Consider the following 14,639-nt stretch of genomic DNA (forward strand, 5'->3'; position numbering starts at 1 on the left):
GGTTCAGAGGTTACCTTTAGCAGGTAGAAATCTCCATTAAAGGATTTATATCTGAATTTATTTTTGTCTGGTCAAGAAAGATACTTTTTACGCAATGTATTAGAAGTTAAAAAATAGGAAAGCTAATGTACCTGGTGGCTTTCCTGTAGAATTCTATGATGAATTCTGGTCACTCCAAACATGAATTGTACTGACATAAATCTTACCCTCGAGATGGATAAAGAAGCACTTCCGTCTAGTGAACACTCAGTATCACTTGTAAATGCAGATCTTAAAATCATCTGCAAGACGTTGGCCACAAGGCTTGAAAAGATAATCCCTCATATTCTGCATCCTGAGACTGGATCTATTACAAAATCTGTATCCTAATCATAAAACAAGAAAATTTATCAGTCTGCTAGACTATTGCAACAACCAACATAAACAGGGTTTAATTGTTTCATTAGACGCAGAGAAGACTTTTGTCATGGTTAATTGAAAAGTAATGTTTGCTACCTTAGATAAATGTGGGTTTGAACATACATTTTTGTCATGGAACAGATTATTACATATATAGCTCAGGTGTATAGCTCACCCCTAACAGTTTGTAATAATCATTGAACCACTGGCGGCTGTAAATCGTCAAAGCAAAACCATTTGTGAAATTCAAACAGCTAATGGAATCCACTAAACTTGTGTATATGCTAATGATGTGTTGTCTGGAAAATGCCCTCCCTTACACCCTAATAACCCTAATAAATAAATTCTTAACAAATTCAGACTCCTCCATAAATCTGAACAACTCAAAGGTCCTTCCTATGTCCTAATATCTAACTCTACAACCATTCATTTAGAGATTGGGGAAAAAAAACAGTACATGGGCATCAATATTTCTAACAGGCTGAAGGAGCTGTAACAATTAAATGATATCCCATGACTAAAATTAATAGAAGAGGACCTATCATTGCGAAGAACCTGCCCTTTCTCACTCATGGGAAGAGTGTCTGCAATTGATATGATGGTCCTCCCTAAAATAAACTATATCACTCAATGAACCCAGTTCAATCTTCCCAGACTTGGTTCAAAACCTTTGATTCTGTCATATTGACATTTTATTGACATCTAAGCTTTACAACATTAAACGCATCAATATCATTACATCTCTAACAGCCTAGTGGAGACATCTCAAAATGAATCCGTTTTCAATCCTTGCTGACAAACACCCCCTATGGAACACCCCAGACATCCTGTATAAATAAAAGGGTTCTTAAAGTGTAACTCACCCCTGTACCAGAGCCTTACTCCACCCATTCTGATTCTTGAAAAATGTACCAAGAGTAGGCGGTGCCCGGTGAACTAGGAAATGTGCAGGTGTGTGTTCTGGGCTAATAGTAAAAACTAACTAAATGCTAAGCATTTTGCTAAGCTAATTGTTAACATAAAAAAGACAGAAAAACTCACCATTCAAACTCCAACTTGCTACAAAGGCACAAGGACTTAGATACTTTTATACCTTTTATATGCTTTATGCTTTTATATCCCACAGTGCAGAGCTGCTGACACGTCAGCATCTCCAATTCAATGCAAGACCACAAGAAGTTTGGAGATCTGTCCCTAATTTCATCCGTAGGTTTTGCAATAATAAGGTTTTTGGAAAGCTCTACGTTCGTACCCTTCATGTGAGCTGGCTCTGATATGGGAGCAGAATTGCTTTCTGAATGCAAACAAATGTGATCTATTTTCTTAATTTTCGCTTCATTCTTGGAACTTCTTTTAATGTGGTCAGTCTTTATTCCCTGTGTCACTCTGCTTTATTACACATAACTTTATTCATGGTTTAATTTGTCTTGATTTTTTTTGTTATGCATAAATTACATGGGTTGTAACTGAAATACAGAGTAAACATCATGTAAATAGCCCTTTTAGAAAAATATTTACAGAAATAAATTGACATGTTCGGTACTTATTTTCCTTACTTTAAAACATGGTGGACTTTAACCACTGTTGATGGGAAGTTTTCCAATAATGTCTAGTAAGAAGACATCTTCCTCCTGCATCTTGCAGATAAAGAACGCCGATCAATCAAATGGCTGTCAGCTTTGTCTCATCTTTCTTCCCTTTGTTGATGGATGCAAATTATTAAAAGCCTTCAGGTGTCTCATGCAAAGTTGCACACTGACACAAGGTGGGTGGTATTGTCATTTTCACTTTCGTAGGAACACAATTTCAGACATCATTCCTCACCTTCCCTCTCTTTATCCTTTTTTTTTGTTTCTGCAAAATATTTTCTGAAGATAATGGCTGTGCAGTCTTTGAGTTGGCCAATCCAAACCCGTCAGGCTACAAGTGAAGAGCAACTGAAAGCGATCGAGGACATCCACGGCAGCCGCTGCCAATCCGCTCCTTTCACCTGTGTGTCAGCTAATTATGTGGCTGCGAGTGAGTCTGTTTGTGCAGAAGTATGTGCAGGCCTTAAATCATGGCAGAAGAGCTATCTGGTCGAAGCTTGTCACCATTAGCTGATCACTGTTTTAGGAAATGTCAGCTGATACAACAAAAACCACTGGAGGTTGGCAACTTGACTTTAAATACTTTTTATGGAGCTGATAATTTGCTTTGAAATGGTTGATATTGTTTACCCTTCAACGATTTACAAGAACATTAAATTAGACTGCAATGAATGAATTACCTATTTTTTCATCTTTTATTAAAAAATAATTACTTATCTGTCTTTAAAGATTATATATCTAAAATAGATGTTACTGCAGTTATTGCAAGCATGACTCAGCCCCCTGGGAGTAACGGGCCATCTGCGCACTAACGAAGGCTTGCTAGCCTGATGGACCTCCTTGTCTTGTGACCACACGTTTTGATTGTACCAATCAACTGGTTGAGCCACTATGCTAAGGTACAGGCTAAAAGGCTGAGTTAATCAGTGACTCTTCAAACTGAAGAAGTCTCTTGGAGAAGAGACTAAACGTTTCAACTAAGAAGAACCCATCCAGAGAATATACAATACACTCATTTTTTTTTCATTAATTTTTTTTCATATCAAGAAGTACAAAAGTTGTTACTTAAGTTGAACCTACTAGGACAGGGACATCTAAAAAAAATATATATATACAGTACCTTAAAAGCCTTAAAGTATTCACATACCTCCAAACTGGCCATGATTTCTTAATTTACAACAAAACTTCAAAGTATTCAAATTTTATTTTATTTTCTAGACCAACACAATTAGCACACATCAGGTTTGGTAATATTAAATGAACATCAGTACAAATCAATTCCAAGCCTTTCCACAGATTACTTAGATTTAGATCTGGACATGAACTGAGTCATTCTATCTTATTAACATGTTTTGACCAGAACTATTGCCCTAACTGTATGCTTAGGGTTCTTGTCCCGCTATTTTGCAACATCTACCATGTTTTCCTCAAGGATATCTCTAGATTTAGCTCCCAATGCATAATTTTACACAGGCAGACATTTAACTAGACTGCTAAATGTAACTTGTTTATGTTTCTGTATTTTGAAGCACTTTGTGATTTGGATAGTTACCATAACTACGCAGATGATACACAGCTCTACATTACGATGTCACCAGGTGACTCTGAACCCATCCATGTGCTAAACAGATGCTTAGAACTGTCATGAACGGGGACAGATGGACCTGTTAGTGGCTCATAACTAGGAGGGTTTCGATGTGTTTATGATGTTTTTATGTTTTCAAGATGTAAAGCACATACAACTGCCTTGTTGCTTAAATGTACTGTACAAATAAACTTGACTTGACTTGACAAATATACTTTACTTACTTAGTTGGACTCTATTTACTAGAGTGACTTCTAAAGGCAACTGATCACACCATATTTGTAGAGGTCCAAAGAGGGTTGAATACAAATGCAATAAACACTTTCTATTTGTAAAAGAAATAAGAATCATTATTATTTCAGTTGACAATTATCCACTGCTTTCTCTACCTACCTTACATAAAACCCCAGTAAAATACATGGATAAATGGACAAGTGGGTAAGAAAACTTTCCCAAGGTACTTTAGTTATTGCCTCAAATTACAAAAGGCAGGCTGAGGGAAAGTTACAGCTTCATTACTTAATCTGCTTGCAGCAGACACAGTCAAGGTCATCATCTAAAAGCCAGAAACACACTGATGATAACTACTCATGGACTATCTAAGATAATAGTATTCATTATCAGGGACTGTTGTTGTTCACTGGGAATTAATATTGAGTTATCCTCTAAATACTGTCCACTGTGGTCTGTCTGAAGACTGGGAGGTGGTAAAAAGGCAGGTTTTAATGTTCTGAAAAAGCCTCTATTAATGCCTCGTAAAAGAAGAAAAAACAAAAGGCTTGGTGGTAAAAAGCATATAGTGTTTACAATGTAATCTTATATTTTAAAAGTTTTATAAACATACATCGACGTACTGTAAAATTTCTAGTTATGAAACATGTCAGTAATAAACAGCGTTTGCCGGGTTACAAAGTAAGCATTTTCGGACGTTTCCTGATCAACTCAGTTTTCTGAAAAAGTGCCTAAGGGTGAATGCTAGTTAACATTTGTGGCTTTTGTTTTTAGTTATGGTAAAGCTAATTGACACAAGCCTTTTAGTTGGCCAAGTAGAAAGATGTTGAGCAGTATTTCCATTAAACTGCAGAGCTTTTTTTTTCTTGTTCATGTTAGTTTATTTTGCTTACTATTCATCAGTTTCACCTGATCATGATTTGTAATCAGCACACTTAATGATCTCCTTGTGTGCTATTAGCCCCTTTGGTTGCAAAGATGATGATGGCATCTCCTGCTAAAGTCCTGCATTTCTCTTGTGCACTGTCACATTCTCATGGTGCTTCTTCTGCTTGCTGGGCCTTTCTGTGGTTTGCTTTAGTGTACAGTTGTCTCACTTCATGTCTCATATACGCTTCATGTTTCTTTACTCTCTTGTTTATCCTTTTAATATAAACTATAACCTATCCCTGTCTGCCTGCAATTAGATCCCCTATTCTTCACCTGCTCTGGTCTTGTAGGAGCTTCTAGTCATTACAGTACTCAATTATTTTCTGTTATTGTAAATATTTAATGACCATTAAGATCTTTCTTTAACACCGTCTTCACCTCTCTAGTTATCTTTAACAATTCTTTTCAAAAGAATGAATAAAGAAGTATGCTGACATTTTAATAACAACATCAAGGGCGGTAAACCCAACTTAAATGATTCACTTTTGAATCATTTGTTTTGAATTAATCTAGGATTGTCAAAGTTTTTTTCTTTTGAGTGTCTTTAAGGTTAAAAAAAACACGGTTACCTTTGTTATAGTTTGGAGCTCTATATAGAGTATTCAGTTCTTTTTAGCACTGCAGTCACAAACCAAAGTCTGCATTACAGGCAATGCCGTGGGGACATTGTTGCATGTGACAGGCGTGGGAAGCAAACCGTGGACCTTTTTCTGTCATTCACTCATGGTTGCTCCAACCGCATCCTACTACAAATCTTCACAAGAAAAGAATTACTGGTGAATATAAAATGTTTTTTTTAATAATGGAGCAGGCTGGCATGCAGTCTGTGTGGATGAGTCTGCCCTTTACTGCATCTACGAGGATGAAAACAGGGTAGAAATTTGCCCCTGAAAAATGACTGTAAGGCTGACTGACAGTAGCCTGAAATTCTGGGGTGAGTTGAGCGGAGTTCAGCTTGATGAGCATTTTTTAACTGGGATAGTGTTTTTTTTTCACCACTACAATGAACTCATCTCGGTTTAACATTCTTCACAACTCATATTTCTTGTTAACTAACTGTAATAACGTTCAGCTGTCTGTGGAGACAGAGGGAGTAAATCCTCCAAAGTAACATTTTATACCGTTCCAAGGCACAAACAAAAGCAACCAGAGCCCTCCAGACAAATATTAAGTTTGAGAGAAATTAAGCTGCTACTATAATTACAGCTTTTCTCTCCTGTCCTCTCACCTTAAAAATGAGAAAACAGGCAGCCTGTGTTTACCAAAAATCTCATTAAAGTTTGCTACAGGTACAAATTCCACGGAGTTTACTGTGAATTTATATCAACGTTGTTGTGCCTGAACACATTTAAACAAGCAAGTTGACATGTAATGCTGATTCTTAAAGAACTTTAAACTGAACTAAATAAGACTAAATTCTGTTTAGTGGTGCTGTATTCCTGAGTGAACACAACATTTAAACAGTTTTTTTTATGAAAAAATTTGATACTTTTTTCCTGAAATGACCCTCTGCGTTTTCCCTCAAATGACAGAGCAGGCTGACTGCTGCAGATCTGTGTGTGCACGGTTCCCTACAGACGGTCTTTGTAGGGAACTGACTCACCCGATGCTTTGAACTTAACAATACAAACCAACGGCTTGTACCCTAAACAAAGGCTTTTTTGCACCCAGATTGTTTTTTGTTGACAGGAATCACAAAGGAAAGAAAGCTCAGACTTTATTTATTCTATGACTTTTCTCTCAGGTCATACAGATACGCAGCTGAAATACGAGCACATATGTGGGCTTTGATTTATGTGGCTGATGATTTTATTACTTGATACAGAATCTGGATTTTATGAAAGAAATCAACCCAGAAATGCGTTAAAAGCATACTTTTAATTAATCTTAATTAACTTTTACACTAATTGTGTTTTTTTTAAAGAAATAAACAATGGAATATTTAAATTAGGGATAACATTATACAGCTTATGTGGCTGAAGATGATTTGCCAGGTTGCAAATACTGCATGATGGCAATAAATATGCCAAATAGTCAATGATATCATTACCTAGACATATTTTTACATTTTACGTCAGACAATATGATCAATAAACTAGAACAAGTTTATGTGGGAGATTAGAGTATTTAGATGATGAACTTTGACCATGAAGTGAGTCGTTTCAACCAGAGTTAAATGACTTTTGAATTAGTTCTTGTTAAGGGTGAAATGGCACAACACTGCATAAAAGTGTAATTACTGTGACAGTTACAGTTTTAATGTTGGAAATCTCGCCACTGGAGCCAACGCTCCTGTCACACTCAACTGAGCAAGGACTCAGCTGCAGCATAACTCTTGCTCTGGGAGGAGTGACCCCGAGTTCATCATTGGACATCATTTACACAAGCCTCCCAGGTTTGTACCCGGCTGTGGGAGCACGCTAGAAGAACACAACCAGGAGGTTCTGCAAAACTAGATGAAACGAATGAGAAGAACGTTACTCTTCTGCTTTTTTGACAACCGGTTTGTTACACAGAAATGCACATATCATATTATACAAGGTAAACACAATCCTGAAGGCTTATATGAAAGAACACAAAGATAAATTCCAACAGCCGGTTGTAACTTTAGCTGTTCAAAGCCACAAGTTCTCTGTGTTTGGTTGTGTGTTCATTCATGTTCAGGTCTGGCAGACAACAAGCACCTTTCCAAACAACGTCTCCACACTGATATGCTCCCGCATCAGATCCTCTCCCTGCAGCTTCTCACCGCCTTTCCCTGCTGCCCGAGGAGTCCTCCTTTCATCTACTTCATGTCTGTGCTTCCTGCTGTATTTTTTTTTTTTTTTTACCAATATCTCAAGCTGGATTGTGGCATTGCTGGTTTTTCCTTCACAGCCATTTCTACCCCTTGTATTTGTCAGGATGAAGCCTGAAGGCTGCACTCTTAGCAGTTCCTGCCTCCTCCTTTCTCTGTGCAGCTCTGATTGGAAGCGCCTGTCAGGCTGCAATCATCTAATGACTGGTTCCACCTGTTCACACCCCTACATAAGCTCACCTCAGTCTGTTCCTTGTCGCCGGCTCGTATTCAGTCAAACCAACCCCACGCCTGTCCGTTCCAGTCCTCACGTCTTGGTCTCCGTCTAATCAGTATGTACCTGTCTACTGCGCCGCTGGACTCTGCTTCCTCGTCTCCGTCATCCTGTTCTCTGGTCTTCACTCCCGATCCTGCAGCAGCCCAGCTCCTCCGTTTACTGGTCAGTTTCTCCGCTCCGCTCCTGTCAGTCAGCTCCGTCCGGTAACTGACTCTGGTTCATGTCATCGTCATCATCCACTGTCTGCAATAAACTCTCTTAAACCAGCTCTGTGTGTGCGTGCTGTGTCCAGGTTAATCCAAAGACAAATGATGACAGTGTTATCTCCCCAGGTTTTTCCAACTGTTTGTAACAATCCTGACACATTTCCACCTCACTGGTTTTGTGAATCAAGCACCGTTCTTGCAGCAAGAAGGTACTGGGTTTGAATCCCGGGTACGACCTGGGCTCTTTCTGCATGGACTTCTCCCTATGCATCCCATGTGCAAAGATAACTCCAATTCAGAATTGGATTTGGTTGCTTGACATGTTGCATTCACAAACCAATTCTCAGTTGAAGCACCCTCATCCTATTATTTACTGTTCTATGTAACATGGGAACATAGATATTTCTAAACTAAGTCTAACCAAAGTTTAAGTGTAAATCATCAGAAAATGAGAAAATAGCTGATTTGTCAAATGCAGTTCATAAGCTGATGACTGGAGAGACTGTAGGGTTAGGTTTAAGAAAACTACTTCTTCCCCTACGTGGTTACTGGAGAATCCCTCAGTGCTATTACAACCCTGCCCTGGATAACACTAAAACATAATTGCATTTGTCTAACACTTAAAGGTTTTAATGTCGCAGGGCACGTTTCAGGCAGGGAACCTGAAATTCAAGCCAGGCACGGTGTTGCGCTTTCAAAAGGTTTATTAATGAAAACCTGGAGACAGTCAGAGAACCTCTGCAGGAGCGAGCTGGAGGTCAGGCAGTGTTGAGACCTAACATATTCACTGCAGACGCATCAGACAGGATGGCTGAGGCTAATGTGAGCGAAGTTCTGGCCTAAAACGCTATGAAAGAGTTGTCCAGAGGTGCTGAGGCGAGATTGGACTCCAGGGAACAGACTTGTGTCATGCACGGAAGTCCGAATATGCAAATAAATCCAAGGGGCAAGGCAAGGTTTGTTGTTGTGGTACAGTCCAGGTCAAAGTCCAGAAAATAGAAGCTTGGTAGATGTCCGACAAGAGCAAAGCTAGGCAGAGCAATCCAGGAAAATGTGAACAATGTCTAAATGTGATAATCATGCAAGACAGGAACACTGGACATCGATGAAAAACAAGCTTTCTGGTGCTGTCTGACTGTCTGCAGGCTTATGAAGGGCAGGAGACAGGTGTATGAGATGATCTTGACTGCAGCAGTGGAGCAGCAGGCTTACGGGTGCTGTAAAAAATATTCAGGCAGAGGATGTGTGGCAGAATGACGACAGGCCAAACTTCTGACAAAAGTAACACAGTTTCATCATAAATGCTTCAAACTAGAAAGGAAAATATCTTCTATGACTTGAGGTGTTTCTTAAAATACTAACTAAAATACGGCATAAAACTATTTAAAATCAGAGGAAAGGTGCAATGTCTTAAACTAATCATTCTGTTGAGACAACTGAAAGGCAGGGCTGAAAATGTAGGTGATAGGGAATAATAAATCCGTTTATTTTGTGTGTACCGAGCAGGATTGTTGAAGTAAGGGGTTTACATTTAAGCAAAACTCCTTATACTTTTCCAGTTTCACTGTACAACTAGTTACTGGGAGTTTATCATTCACATAAAATCCCTCTACAAACACATTATAATTTGTGGGTAGCAACTTGACATGGTGTGACAAAGGTCAGGCAGTATGACTACTTTAGCAGGCCACCGCATATTTCTGTAAAGTGAACTGGTCTCGTTTTGGATCCTCCTAAAGTACTGCTGTACAATCGGATCTCTAAATATCCTCTTCGACTCCGGCTGCATCCTTCTGTCTCCTCCTCCACCTCTTTCTCAGGGGCAGATATTAACCCTCTCACCGCAGCCCTCTTTGCTCCCTGAGCTGATACAGACCAGGCTGTGCCAGGCTTTACACAAACTCCCCTCAAGCTGCTGCCGTGACTAATTTTGCACCTACTGTGGCGTTATAGTACATTTATCTTGTGTGACAAGCTGCCAACATTTTTAAAATTTATAAGCACGATACACAAGCACTGGAGTGGTGGCGCTAAAAGTGCAGAGACGCTATTATCAACACATGCACACACAAACGTGCAAAAAGCTTACCCCCCCCCACCCCCCCCCCCCCCTTCCCTAATCTGCTCTCTGTGCTCACATCCCACTCTTTTTCCAATCCTGCGCTGTCAAGCAAGGTGTCACAGGGTGAGCTTTAGTGCCAACCCTCCCAGTGGTCCTCTACCTCCCTGTGACTTTTTCCAGAATTGCTTAGCTGGAAAAATAAAAGTGCAAAATCCATGAAGGGAGGATGTAATACATGGAAAATCAGGAGATTGTAATGCAGTGACTGTGTCTGGGTATTTAGCAAAGGGGGGGAAAAAGTTTTTACACATACGTGTAGACAGGCACAGAAAAGCTGATTGGATTTTCATTGTCACTCTGCCTGCAAACTTGAGCCCTAAGTCACTCCACATATTGATTTATTTCTTTATTTCTGAAACCTCCACTGAAAGCAGAAAAACTCCAACGGAGAGCGAAGCAGACGGTCGGGGAAGACACCGATGCCCTCCATGCGCACAGACACGTATAGATACACAAAGATATCCATTAGCGGCGTGCAGGCAGGGCACAGAAAGGCCAGAGAATGACTGACGGATGCGAATACTTTCCCCACTATCCATTCCCCGCAGAGTCGCCTGGAATAGACAGATAAAAGTGCCAAACGGACAGATCGGGAGGCAGCCGGGGCGACCAGATCCTCGGCACAGATTGACAAATGACTCAGAGTTTCAAACCATTGTCTGTACGAATGCCCTGGCCCTTGTTTCTCTGCCACACTGTCCTCCGCTCATCGCCATCAGCGGTTTAAAAAGGTCGCTCAGACAGACAGGCAAACACGCGCAGAATGTCAAGACTCTCGCCAAAGTTTGGATGACTTGATGATGCATAATTGTGCGATCAACACCCTAAATTTCAGCTTTTTCAGCCGAATCAAAGGGAGGTTTAATCAGCTTTCCTCATTTGAATTGGAACATAAATAACGCTGAGATGTAATCAAACCAAAAACACACATTTACCATTTCTTAGACAATGGCTTTAAAAGATAAATGTGAGCTCTGTAGATCAGATTGCATTTCGCGTCTTTACATCTCGTCCTTTTTAGCCTCCTCTCAGAGCCGCTGGGGTAATTACAAGCCGAAGTTAGTGGGCCGGTCCGTAAGCCTGTTGAAGGTCTGCCAAGGGTTTTAGAGATGAGCCGGAGTTACAGGGACAAATACAGAAGATGGACACGTCCAGAAGGAAAAGGTCAGCGTGACTGAGGGGATCTAACAAGTCCTGTTGAGGTGGGTTTTGATCCTACAGAAACGCGTCGCATTGCAAACTGTGACTGCTTCATACTCTGCTATCTTAATGGTAACTCGCTCCCAAATGCAAATTTTTTTTTTTTTTTAAAGGTGGCAGTTTTTAGTTTTGGTCACAGTGATCTTTAATTATGAGTTAATAAGCAAACAGGAAATTAGTTAGTTTTTGTAGGAAAAAAATTCAGTTGAGGATTTTTTTTTTTGAGCATTGTTCTTCATCAGCTTTGCAAGTTGAATAATGAGGTTTGTATAGAAAACAACAGCAGATTTTAAAGCGAGCTTTAATCTGTTTGTGAAGATTTTACTCTCAAATGATTTGCAGAAAATCCAGGCTTATTAATTGTTAAGCGCTAATATGATGTGACAGCGCTTATTAAAGTTGGCCCTGCTCACATCCAGTGTTGGTATTAGACCCAGTACGTGATCTCATTCTGGGTTAGGATATTGGACTGAAGTTTTCCTTCTCCACAGTCTGTGTTACTGCAGGTCATCAGTGGCCCACAAAGCTGTACACACTCATGGAACATGCCAAGTTTTTTTTTTACAACCTGCTAATCATTGTACAGGTTCAGGGAGATGGCTGATATTTATACTCGAGATCGTGACTGAACTGAAACCCCAAGGATTCTGGAGCATCTTCCTCCTCTAACAGCGGTCAATTCTCTTGGGAGTTTAAGGAGTCAACACATCTGAGCGGAAACAGAACCAGATGATATACAAGAGACCATATATTTAACACTCAGGTTAAAGCAAGCTTAGTTTCTTGAGGGCTGCTAATGTTTTACAGTGATATAGTTATAAGCAATTTTAGACAGAATTTTAACGGTTACCTGTTATAGAAAAACAACAAACATTGTCAAAAGCTTGAAAAAAACATTAAAACATGTACTTTGTATTTATCTTTCAACATTATATCATCTGGAAACCCTACTTCATGTGGGATTTATTAGGAAAGTTTTTTTTTTTTTAATGTTGCTTTTTTTTTTTATTCTAAGCTCTTTTCTGGTGTGAATGAAACAATCATTAAGTGGTGATTTTGCCTCGCTGGTTTGGGCAGTACAGATGCTCATTAAATGATTTCCTGATACTCACTTATTTACACACAGGAGCAGCTGGCTGAGCTCTGTGAAGCATAACTAAGACCCAAAATCTTTTAAAGTTGATTGAGGATGCCTTGCAGTAATAAGGCAAAGGGAAATTTAGACCATGAAGACGGAGGTTTACACCATTTACTCCTTTGGTTACCATTGGAATGTAGCAAAGCCCCAAGGAAGTTTCTAATTTTTTTGAACAGCCTTGGAAGAACACTTTTCTGTCTACCAGCCTTGCAGGCAAGCAGAGAATCCAGACGGAGCAGCATTGTCATCATGCCTCACTTTTCAGCTCTATACCCGGAACATAGAGACAACGAGCTTTGAATTGGTGCACATGTGTTCTAGTCTTCAATGGCTACAACTTAAAAAGATGCATTTGCCATTTCAAACCAGGTCCATTCTTGGTAATAAATACTTACTTGAACCAGCTGTTCGAAGCATCATCAGGGCCAGGAAAAGCTTCAGCCCCGTACACAGACAGGTGCGCCCAGCATCTTGTTGCACCTAAAGACAAAGATAAAAGGAAGATGAGGGCAATGTGAATACATAAAAAAAACAACCTTATGGGATTGTTTTGTTTTCTTTTGTCATGAATGATTTTTATGACAGAACTATAATAAGTCATAAGAACTGCCATTAGTGGTTTTACGATGGGGACAGGACAAAGCAAGTGAAACTACAGCTTGCAATTAAGACATTTGAGGGTTTGTGTTAAAACTGCTGTATTTCTACTTCACAGAAAATTATCTGTGAATAAAAGTTAAAAGGTTCACTTAGCTATGCTATAAATGACTTTATTTGTATCCAAGGTAATGAAAACCATTGGCAACATGCTTTTTAAAACCTTCACTTAACCAGATAAAAGACCCATTCAGATCAATACCTCTTTCACGAAGGTAATTCTGGCCGAGAAAGGCAGTTAGCACACGTCCATAGCAGACAAGAAAACAGCAATAATAAAACCACCATTAAATATATGTAAAGTGAAAGGAATTTGACAAAATAAATAAATTAATAAAGGCATGGGTGGTTTTTGTTACAGTACTGTCTAAAACTTAAGGAGGGGTAACAATTAAGATTTTAAAGGCACTAATCAAGGATTTCCGTTATCAGTTTCTTAAGATAAAGTGGAAGGTTTTCAGTTGAAACCTGTTTGATAGTTTCAGTTCTAACTTGAGGGAATTCCATGCAGATGGGGCAGAAAAACTGAAGGCTTGTTTTCCTGTTTCAGATTTCAACACAAGGAGCTAAAAAGTGCAAAAATTCTTTTTAAACATAAGGCAGGCGGCTTTCAGTTCTCTGAAAAAAAAGTGCATAAACAAAACAGGAGCCAAGCCAAAAGAAGGCCTTTGTAACTCAAAGCCATCCTGTGCGTATAGCACCTTGCATTAAAGGATGCTGCCAACTTTAACATACGGTCCACAGTGGTAGCTAGAGGTGGCTTACAAGCAGTAATAAATCTTCAATAACAGCACTACACTGGAGTGAGGGACTGCAGGTTAAACTGGCTGAGGCACACATATACACATCAGTACAAGCAGAAAAAAGTGTTATTAGAAGCGTTCTGAGCTATGAGGGGGCGGAAACGGGAATTGTTTCTGCAATAGAAACCAAGTTTCACCATTCATTTGGAGATTCAGGGTAATAATTAACAATTAATTAATAGTGATTAATAATTCATCCTGGGCTTAGAACTGGTGAATAGCTTTGAGGTTTATCTTGTTCTTGCAGTTTTAATTAAGGGTATGTTCTCCGAGAAAGGAGGAATTTGAAAAAGCGATATCTTCAATATTTCAGTATAAAAAAAAACAGTTTCAATGCTCCCAACTGCTCTGCATGTCATCGAGGCAGAGTTAAAATGTCGGCGTGATTGAGTTTACAATGGCGATAATTTACAGAAGAATCTGCATAAAAAACTGTAGGAGGTACTTGATAAGTTTGTGCACAGATCAATAATAGGTGCTTTTCCATTCTTGTAGAAGTCTGGACTTTCTACAAGTCTAAGACACTTTCATCAATACAAATATACTTTTGTATAAATGAAACTTTTTGTTATTTGCATCTTTTTTCATCTTTTTTCGTATTTGCACTTATATATATATATTATATATATTCTATATATATATTATAAAATCTATATATATATATATATATATATATATTATATATACCCACTGATGTGTATATAT

At 39.1% G+C, this 14,639-nt stretch overlaps 1 protein-coding gene across 1 annotated transcript in view; it reads right to left on the reverse strand.

Moving 5' to 3' along the window:
• The window catches only part of ncanb (neurocan b), a gene marked incomplete at its 5' end in the record, with an annotated part of 192,595 nt that extends 179,680 nt beyond the window's left edge, over positions 1-12,915 (reverse strand). The window contains 1 exon segment of the mRNA XM_036141377.1: positions 12,870-12,915. Within this exon segment, the coding sequence (XP_035997270.1) occupies positions 12,870-12,915 (46 nt within the window).
• Between the last annotated feature and the right edge of the window lie 1,724 nt (positions 12,916-14,639).

This window comes from Fundulus heteroclitus, chromosome 9 (genome assembly GCF_011125445.2).
Source record: "Fundulus heteroclitus isolate FHET01 chromosome 9, MU-UCD_Fhet_4.1, whole genome shotgun sequence".
Classification (NCBI taxonomy): domain Eukaryota; kingdom Metazoa; phylum Chordata; class Actinopteri; order Cyprinodontiformes; family Fundulidae; genus Fundulus; species Fundulus heteroclitus.